Genomic DNA, 10,000 nt, shown 5'->3' with positions numbered 1-10,000 from the left:
GCCTCCGTTTGTCCTGGACGGTGAGGAGCACAGCTCTGGGCTGATTGAGTGGAGCCGTCCGCTCACTTCCTGACGTTGTTTCTTTTTTCCCTGGACGGTTTTTTTTCCTGACACCTTCACTCTGTCATTCAGACGCTGCGTCACTCACAGTTAATCAGCTGCTCATTCCTCACACAGACTGAGCTGTCCCCTCCGTCTCCCTCCGGGCTTCTGTATGTCTCACCGTGTCCTTTCCCCTCCCCGCGTCTCCCTCTGTCCCCCTGTGTAGTCGCGGAGGGCCCGTACACGGACGTGGTGAAGCTACAGACCATGCCTTGTCTCTTCGAGGCCTACGAGCACGTCCTCTCCCTGCTGGAGAATGTCTTCACACCGCTCTTCTGCCACAGTGACGAGGTAATCCACGCCACGTCCCCGACGACGTCCCCCACATCCCCGACTCGCTGGAACGGAGCCAGAAACAGGGACAAAGCCTCTTTGTTGTCGTAAGGTCACACCAAAAATGTCCTGAGTGATGTCCTTGTCCTCCCCACACTTCATGCTTAGATGATGGAGGTGAGGTCATTGTCAACACTGCATCCAGATAAGAGTCCTTTACACCTTCATAACTGCGTAGAGAGGCTGGTCTCAAGGCCCTGTATTATTGCTCTCTTCATCATTCGGCATGCTCCGAGGATGTTTCATAAGTAGTAAATATTTTATCCGTTACATTTATGGCACACATTATTCTATTTGTTTTGCAAATATATCTGACAAATCAGTTTCAATCCAGTAACATGATTAGAAGACAAAACAAGTTGAAAACAAAACACAAACCAACCAACCACCCAACCTGAAGCCATTAGAAGAGGCGTGCGTTCTCGGCGCGCTGGCCTGCTCTGTGCTCGGCTCAGCTGGCCTGCTCTGTGCTCGGCTCAGCTGGCCTGCTCTGTGCTCGGCTCAGCTGGCCTGGTGACTCAGCTTTTTCTTTGTGGATGCTGCAGTTCTCCTGGAGCTGTTGAAAGGTCCCTCTTCAGTCCTTAGATAGCGAGTTTTTCCAGCGACTCGGGTTCCTCTGAGGGATCATATTTCAGCCACGTTCTTTGATGACCTTCTCACTTGCCTCTTTCAAGAGTATTAAGAGATAACCGTCCTTCACATGGAATACCGTCTCAGGTATAAAATGCTGATACACAGTCTTGGGAAAAAAAAACATTTTCAGTTTCCTGAAAAATAAAAGAAATAATGTAGACACTCCCTAAATATGTTTGACACATTAAGCATCACTTTAGTTCCCCCATAAGAAAGCCGTACTGTATTTGAATCTCGGGACGTCCCGATCTCGGGACGTGGGTCATGTGTAGTGTCCTCTCCCAAGCTGGGAGTTTCTGGTTCCCAGTGTCGTGCTGAGGATTCCCACTTAACATGCAGGAATAACAGTAAAAAAAGGTTTGGCTTCACTTCACCACAGAGAATCCACCAGCCTTCTCCTAGTGTCGTGTTTTAATGGCTGTTGTGATGCCAAAGCGTGGAACGTTGTATAAGCATGCTAATTTTCATTAAGCATTTTGGATTTCATTATTTAAGTCTTCTGGATAACGCCGAGCTTTGATTCACGATGCAGAGGTCTTACGTCCATTCACAGAAGCCAAACGAAATCCTGCCCCAGACTGAAATAAGTTCAGATTTATGATGTTAAACTGACATCTTTCTGGTCTGATCTAGACTTGGTCTCATCTAAGGAGGAACAACTGTACCAAAACTGTGTCAAAACTGTGTCGGAGCTCCTGAGACTGAGACTGTGTGGAGGCATCACGAGATGTTCCTGTGTTCCTCACCTGCTCCTCTTCCTTCTCCTCTCTCTCTCCAGTACTTCTCGTACATGCTGTATGGGGCTGAATATCCGTCCAGGACTAAATTGAACAGGTATGGTTCCCCCCCGTGTGCCGTAGTGGTGTGGGAATGTTCTGACCCCGCTCTCGCCCTCTTCCACACTGTGATGTCACTGCTTCCTCCATCCATGCTAGCCTGGTTTCATCCATAAACACGGCAGGGCGGGTTTCTTAGCACCTGTGTAGTGTACCGCGAGTTTATTGCTATTAACAACATGATATTGGGTCCTTTGGAGTCAAAGTACAATTTTTTGATTTTGGGTACAAAATAGGGGCTTTGCTCATGCTAACAGCAGCGTGTAGCATGAGGATTATTTTTGCAGCTTGTGAGTGTGGAGTGTGAACTCTTACGAGAGAGAGAGAGAGAGAGAGAGAGAGAGAGAGAACAAGGAGTGTGTGTGTCTAAGAATAATTTCATTGTACCTGTTATTTCAGGAGTTTGAGTATCGATGATATAAGGTAAGTTTAACAGCATGCTTATTGGCCAGTGTGGTGTGTGACCTTTGACCCCCTGCCAGTGCATGCCTGCCACGCTAGCCTAAATGCAGCGTGGCATGCCCGCACGCCACCCAGCCAGCACGTTTCCCGCAGTGTGTGGCACTTTGCAGGTCTAGTTCACGGACATGTCCCTCGCGGTTCAGTCAGCGCCCTCTGCTGGACGGAAGTGGAGTGGCGACAGCTGCGAAATGAAGCTGCATGTGGATTGAATCTCAGAGGGCTGTAATAGTCTGTTTCCCAGGGATTCTTTATTGACTTAAGCCAGGCCTGTTGGTGTTTACTGTGCACATCTACCAAGGGATTTTAGTCTAAATAGGTAATGAGTCATTGCAGGTCATGCAATGTTGATCACATGGTCTTGAAGATCACATGGTCTTGAAGATCACATGGTCTTTTAGGAGCACAGAATCTCCTGGATCCTGGCAAGATCTTACTCAGCTTCAGTCAGACGTGTGAGCTGAGTGGGTCTTTTACTGCTCCTGAGTGGACTGGAATACAGGTGGGAAGATCAGAGAAAGATCAGGCTGCCACTTAAACCGAATGAGCCTTCAGTGAGTCCAGAGACGCAGACCACAGTAAGCAGGGGAACGACCTCAAACTGACCGTGCGTGGCATAACGGTTCACCTCAACGACCTCAAACCAACCCTGCATGGTGTAACGGTTCACCCCAATGACCTCAAACCAACCCTGCATGGTGTAACGGTTCACCTCAACGACCTCAAACTGACCGTGCGTGGCGTAACGGTTCACCTCAACGACCTCAAACTGACCGTGCGTGGCGTAACGGTTCACCTCAACGACCTCAAACTGACCGTGCGTGGCGTAACGATTCACCTCAACGACCTCAAACCAACCCTGCATGGTGTAACGGTTCACCCCAATGACCTCAAACCAACCCTGCATGGTGTAACGGTTCACCTCAAAGACCTCAAACCCACCGTGCGTGACGTAACGGTTCACCTCAACGACCTCAAACCCACCGTGCGTGACGTAACGGTTCACCTCAACGACCTCAAACCGACCGCGTTTGAGCAGCAAACCGTTTTTGTCTTTCCATCCAGCTCAGTCAGAACGGCCATTCAAGAACGACCTTAGGCCATTTAGGGCAAGCTTTACTAAGTGCTTTACTAAGTGCTTTACTAAGTGCTTTGCATATGCTAATGCTCTGCAAAAGCAGTCCGTTGACTGGTCAAAGTGCGAAGCAGCTGAGATGACCACTGGGCCATGTTTAGCACCTCCCACTTCATGTATATGAATTTAAAGCAGTGCCCCAGTTGATTGTGGGGAGGTTATGCAAACTGGGTGGAATAAATGTATTTTTTTCTGCCAAACAGTAGGAAGTGCGGTTGCAAAAACATAAAAAGGCCATAAAGAGAGAATATTTCAGCAGTGAATTATAATAATTATAATTGGAATATTTCACCAATGAATTCTAATAATGAGAATATTTTACCAGTGAATTACTCTCTTTTACTTGCGAGATAATGAGGTAATAAAGTCCTCCCAACCGTATCACATTATAATGTCATCAATTAATGACAGATGATGTCACAGACCTGGAGGTTCTGGCTGTCCTCCAGAGGGCGCTGGCGTGCTGAGAGGGACACTGTGTGTACAGTCTCACTAAGAGCTGAGAAAAGACTGCATCCACGATGGATTTCTGCACAATATATATCGGGCACCTAAATCAATAAGGCCTATATAGGTAGAACCCAGACCCCAGTTCCTCGTGGGTCAGAGCGGCTCCTGGGTCGGTCCTGGGTCTGTCCTGGGTCGGTCCTATTGTAGCACCCCTGCTATTTAATCCAGCAAGTTAGGAAATTGTTAGTAAACTTCGCGTCCATCTTAGTATTCACAACACATCCGTTAATTTTGGTGTGTAAACACGCTTCTCTGTGGAGCTCATTATTGTAATTTGGCCGTTTATTGTAAGAATAAAACCCCTGTCCAAATCTAGAACGTCTTGTGTCTCTCCTATTATGCGTGGTGGACGTTTCTTTAATGTCGTCCCCTCCCCCGACGTCCTCCCTGTAGCCCAGACTCCGCCCCCCCAGGGATGGCTAACATTAATGGCCACAGGTCTGGGTGTGTCCACAAGCAGGCCCCACCCACCTCAGGGTCCCCATCAATCAAATCCATCCCAAAACGGCGACCCAGGGTCCTAAAGTGAGTCAGGCTGCCTGCGTGTTGCGGTGGCTGTAAGTCCGGCTCCTGAGAACTTTGACTTTGTGTCTCTCTTTCCTCTTATTTTATTTCTCTCTGCTCATGTTTGGTCATAAACGTTTGCATGCAAATTGACGTTCATGTGGTACAGCCTGATCAAACCCTTACACAGGACGGTGTGTTATAACTATATTGAAGACGCTGTTATAGAGACTTTATCTCCAGCCTCATTCATGACACGTTTCTGTTACTTCAACTTTGGTTTGATGACGTGTGGTGCCTGGTTCACGTGAAAAGTGGCGGGACCGTTTTCCATCGCTATAAAGCGTGCGTCGTGTGCGTGTGCAGGGCGGCGCCGAAGCGAGGAGATTCGTTTGGGATCGGACGCATCGGCAGCAAACTGAAAGGCGTGTTCAAGAGCACCACCATGGAGGGGGCCGTGTTACCCAGTTACACCATGGTCGAGGGTGAAGAGGACCAGGTGAGACACACACTCACACACACACACACACACACACACACACACACACACACACACACACACACACACACAATGCCTCCACTGTAACACAGACACATGTACTTCCCTGTGTGGAAATTGGACACATGATTAAAACCACATCAGCAAGTTTACTGTGGTTCTGTTCCACATTGGGCCATGTGAGTGACTCCTGGTCTCATGGTCTCCTGGTCTCATGGTCTCATGGTCTCATGGTCTCCTGGTCTCATGGTCTCATGGTCTCCTGGTCTCCTGGTCTCATGGTCTCCTGGTCTCCTGGTCTCATGGTCTCCTGGTCTCATGGTCTCATGGTCTCCTGGTCTCCTGGTCTCATGGTCTCCTGGTCTCCTGGTCTCCTGGTCTCCTGGTCTCATGGTCTCATGGTCTCATGGTCTCCTGGTCTCATGGTCTCCTGGTCTCATGGTCTCCTGGTCTCACGATCTCCTGGTCTCACGGTCTCCTGGTCTCACGGTCTCACGGTCTCCTGGAAACTACCAACCCTGTGGGATTTTCTCACGCAGCCTTGTCAAGAGAACACGAGAATGGTGTGTGAGATCTGGTGGTGTGGGATCCTGTGAACATAAACACCTTGCTGATGAAAGGGCACAAAGGAACATGAAGGGAACCATGTGGGGAACCATGTGGAGAACCATGTGGGGAACCATGGTGCCTAACAGGCCATGGACCTGCAAACAAACTTGCATGGTTGAAGCCACCGCTGTACCTGTAGCAGGTGCTCAGGTGTGCTGATGGGCGGAGCAGAACAGAACCACACACCTGACATGGGGTCGAGAGCACTGCAGTACAGTAGTGCTGTAGCTTTTGTGTTGGGACACTGTTCTGTAGAACTGTTGCACCCGTCAGCTTGAACGTTCCTGATTTGTGGCCCCAGTTGCGTGTATCCTGTGGTTCTGTGTCTGACTCAACCCATAACCCCTTACAGAGTTCTCTGTTTATGGTCCGTGATGTCTGATAATGAATACATTGTCTGCCATCCAGTTCATGGACTATTTCTGCAAATGTCTGCCAAAGAAGACACATCCGCACAGGAAACCAAGAGTCCCAGAGACTCAAATCACCGTAAATGGCCGTGGGCCAAAAACAGAAATAGACCCTGGGGGGGGGGGGGGGGGGCAGCTTCATACTTGCTTCAGGCTGAATGTCCTTCGTCCAGTTCCAACACGCTCACGGCAGTGTCCAAAACAAAGAAGAGTCCACCATTGGGCATTAATATTGTGCAGGAAAACAAGCAAGCTGCACCTGTATCTGTTTGCTAGAGGAAGTCGGGTGTGCAGTTATTGGGAGCAGCTCCCTTAGTGTAAGCACCCAGTCATTCTGCAGCTGTACATTTAAGACTAGATGAGTGGACAAACTGCCTGTTGAATACTGCATACTTGAATTGATTCTTGAATACTGCATACTTGAATTGATTCCCAGTGCTGATTCTGAGTGGGAAAAACCAGAACCTTTCAGGAGGGTGTAGGGTGCTTGTAGGAAATATGCAGTTGTACTTGGCAGGTTTTATAAAATCTTTTCCACAAGACTTGTGTAACTTTCACAGGCGAACAAGGAAAAGAACAAACACAGCCTGTTAAACGAATGACTCTCGTTCATTTCATTCTGACACTCTGAAGGATTGATAAAGACATCATGGGTTACATATGGGAGGCCGTTTGTATGTCTGGGAAACTTCTCTAATGTTTACAGCAAGTTAAAGGCAATAAGGAGGTGTGTTTATTGTGATGTATGTTTGCCATCTGTGGCGTTTGCCATCTGTGGTGGTAACTGTAGGACCACGGCCCCCCTCCTGATTCATGGATCCTTTCAAGCTTTGGTGATGAATTTACCAAACGAGAGTCTGAACAGGGTTGGTGGCTACAGCAGACACCATTATTCTCCTGCTCCCCAGATGAAACAAACATGTGACCCACCACAACATGCCATGAACTCTCCAGAGAGCTCCCAAACGCTGCAGGGAAAATGTTTTGTAGCACACTGATGACTCTAGGGTTAAATTTGTTCAGGAAAAACTCTGAGAAGTATAGGAACTGCCTTCAAACGTCAAAACCTCCTCCCAGTGGTGACGTGTGGTGGTTTAGGGTGAAATGTGGTGGTAGTCGTGATTTAGGTTTGCTGTTTTTTCCCCCCTCTGGGCCTGGACCAACGAGCATCATCGCAGCTTATAAAGACCATAAATCACGGCCTTGACCTTAATCCAATAGAGATGCTGAGGAAAGACCTCTGGAGAGCTGCCCCCACTAAAACGCAAAGAATTATGGGTATACCGAAGCAGTTCTGTAGGAAGAATGAGGTCCAAAATTGGCCAAAAACGTTAATTAATCTTGAAGCGCACCTGCTCCAAAGCGGCCAGAAGACCTGGGTTGAGGTTACTGGATTATTCCATGCAGCAGACATGAACGATTATAAAAGTTAATAATTACTAGCATATTACTAAATCCTTTTCATTCGTCCTGTACCTGTGGTTCAGAAGAACACAGCCCGAGGTGATTTCATCCTTTTTCTTACCACGGTTTCTCTTTCCTCGACGATCGGAAATGATGGAGAAACACAGACATGGTGACACTGTCAGGATGTTTCACTGACCCGTCCGAGGTGCAAATGCGGCTTCCGTATTAAAAACCGAAAGATTCTGTGAACGTAACAAATACGAAAACAAAAAAAAAAACGACTGGACAGAAGGTGCCGCTCGTCTGGGAAGCGCCTCGTTGAGTCATCTACAAAGAAGCTTCATTAACCTGTTTTCCACACCCCTCCCCCGACACCTGGGCTGCTAGGTTGCAGTGTGAACATGTTTATGGGGGGGGGGGGGGGTTGCCCTCATAATAAATACTGTACTTGAGTAATACTGACATGTGTAGCACAAAAACCTCCCTTACAAAGAGAAAAAGAATATCACACTAGAATATTAGAACATTGAGTTGATTGACTATATTAAATCTATAACATCTGTGTGTGTGTGTGTGTGTGTGTGTGTGTGTGTGTGTGTGTGTGTATGTGTGTGTTTGAGAGGTTGAGGAGGGTACAGTGGTGGTGGAGGACGACACTCCCGCCCCACTGGACGTGGTCTGTATTCCAGGAGTGCAGAGGAACCTGTCTGCCTGGACCATCTCCGTGCCGTACGTCGACTTCTACGAGGACGAAGCCAAGAAGGAGCGCGTACCCGTCTTCTGCATCGACGTGGAGCGCCACGACCGTCAGCCAGGTGATAAGAACATCAGGCCATCAGCATGAGCCTTGAAGGTCTGCCCTTCCCAAGACTCTTAGAGGTCTGTTATCCTTCTTCTCTCCAGTGGGCCATGAGGTGGAGAAGTGGTCCGTGTACAGGAGATACCTTGAGTTTTATGTCCTTGAGTCCAAACTCACAGAGTTCCATGGTAAGGAAGATTCTTTTCTCTCTCTCTTTCTGACACTCTTAGTTTGGTAGATGTTTAAATCTGTCTGATCTCTCTCTGCTCTTCATACCATTTCCTCATGTGTTTGTTTGTACATTTGTTAGTGTCTTTGTTCATTTGTTTATTTGTTTGTGTTTGTTTTGTGTTTGTCAGGTTCATTCCAGGATGCACAGCTTCCTTCCAAAAGAATTCTAGGACCAAAGAACTTTGAGTTCCTGACCTCTAAGCGAGGAGACTTTGAAGAGTATCTGCAGGTAGCCCTCTCTCTTCCACCTCTCCAACCATCTCCTCCGCACGTCTTCTCAGCTGCTAGGCCTGCGTGTGGACGCAGCTGAGTGGTGTTGAGCAGCTGAAGGAAATGTCAGCGTGTCCGTTGTAAAACCACACGTTCCTCCTCTCGTTTAATGAGGTCACCTTTATCTCTAAAGAGACGAACTGCTTCTGTCATGTGGTGTTACATCTCCTGTATGTGCGCGCCTGTGTATGCATGTGCATGTGTGTATATGTGTGTGTGTATGCGTGTGTGTGTGTATGCGTGTATATGTGTGTGTGTGTGTTGTTGTGCTTGCAGAATTTATTGCGGCACCCCGAGCTGAGCAACAGTCAACTACTGGCGGACTTCCTCTCTCCCTACAGCACGGAGACACAGTTTCTCGAAAAAATGTTGCCTGATGTTAATTTGGGTAAGAAAAAAATTACGCAAGTGTGTTGATCCTGCAGTCTTAAGAGTCCTCGTTGTTTTTGCTCGAGTGTGCAGTGTGTGTTCTCCCAGAAGGGTTTCACTGACAGCCCTGTTTATATTGGCTCTCCTCTTTACATGCACTTATAAGGCTTTTGTGTATGCTGTGTGACATCGGTCAACGTTTATGTCTTCTCTGCGTTTAGGAAGGATATTCAAATCAGTACCAGGGAAACTTATCAAGGAGGTAAATGTTCTGATCCGTAAACATGTTGATACTGTGGCGTGGCCTCCTTCAGGAGGAACCGCAAATGTTAACAGTGCATCAGCTGTTGGGTAGTCTCAGAGGATTAGTGGTGTCTCGTTTTAACTGAACAGTGAGCTGCTGTGTGTGTGTGTGTGTGTGTGTGTGTGTGTGTGTGTAGAAAGGGCAGAACCTGGAGCCGTTCCTGCTGTCCTTCTTCAGCTCGTGTGAGTCTCCCAAACCGAGGCCCAGCCGGCCCGAGCTGACCGTCCCCAGCCCCACGGCCAAGGTGCAGTCCCCACAACACTCAGACCCACGCCCTCATCACAGCCCCGTACAGCCGCTTCCTTCAGTTCGGTCCTCAGGAACCAGGCGCTCCGTGTTTTTGATGTGTCCCACCCCCCGGCACTCTGAACTAAGCAGTTGAGGAAGCTAAAAATGAGTAAAAATGTGGCCCGGATGGCAGTCACTCGGGATTGGGTTTGGGAACACTGCCCTAGTGGTGAATGTCTTAATCATTCCCATGAAACACTGCAGTGAGGGTAGATTGTTGTGGTTGGTTCCCTGGCAGGAGCGTGATGTCATTTTTCCATTCTGGCCTTTTCTGTAGTAAAAACACTGAATTCCAGAGCTGT

The 10,000-nt window shown here is 48.2% G+C and overlaps 1 protein-coding gene across 3 annotated transcripts in view; it reads left to right on the top strand.

Annotated features, from left to right (window-relative positions):
* snx14 (sorting nexin 14) overlaps nt 1–10,000 on the top strand; it is a 19,442-nt gene that overhangs the window by 7,530 nt on the left and 1,912 nt on the right. For 2 of the 3 annotated variants that reach the window (XM_077016364.1, XM_077016363.1), the window contains exons 15-24: nt 269–393; nt 1,847–1,902; nt 2,304–2,327; nt 4,879–5,011; nt 8,060–8,252; nt 8,341–8,424; nt 8,596–8,696; nt 9,014–9,125; nt 9,328–9,368; nt 9,547–9,654. In XM_077016364.1, coding sequence (XP_076872479.1) covers nt 269–393; nt 1,847–1,902; nt 2,304–2,327; nt 4,879–5,011; nt 8,060–8,252; nt 8,341–8,424; nt 8,596–8,696; nt 9,014–9,125; nt 9,328–9,368; nt 9,547–9,654 — 977 coding nt within the window. The remainder of the gene's footprint in view (nt 1–268; nt 394–1,846; nt 1,903–2,303; nt 2,328–4,878; nt 5,012–8,059; nt 8,253–8,340; nt 8,425–8,595; nt 8,697–9,013; nt 9,126–9,327; nt 9,369–9,546; nt 9,655–10,000) is intronic. The other variant, XM_077016365.1, reaches the window with a different exon arrangement.

The sequence above is a fragment of the Brachyhypopomus gauderio genome, chromosome 9 (assembly GCF_052324685.1).
Source record: "Brachyhypopomus gauderio isolate BG-103 chromosome 9, BGAUD_0.2, whole genome shotgun sequence".
Classification (NCBI taxonomy): Eukaryota; Metazoa; Chordata; class Actinopteri; order Gymnotiformes; family Hypopomidae; genus Brachyhypopomus; species Brachyhypopomus gauderio.
Note: the sequence above shows the minus strand (reverse complement) of the source record. Positions and strands in the feature narration are given on the sequence as shown.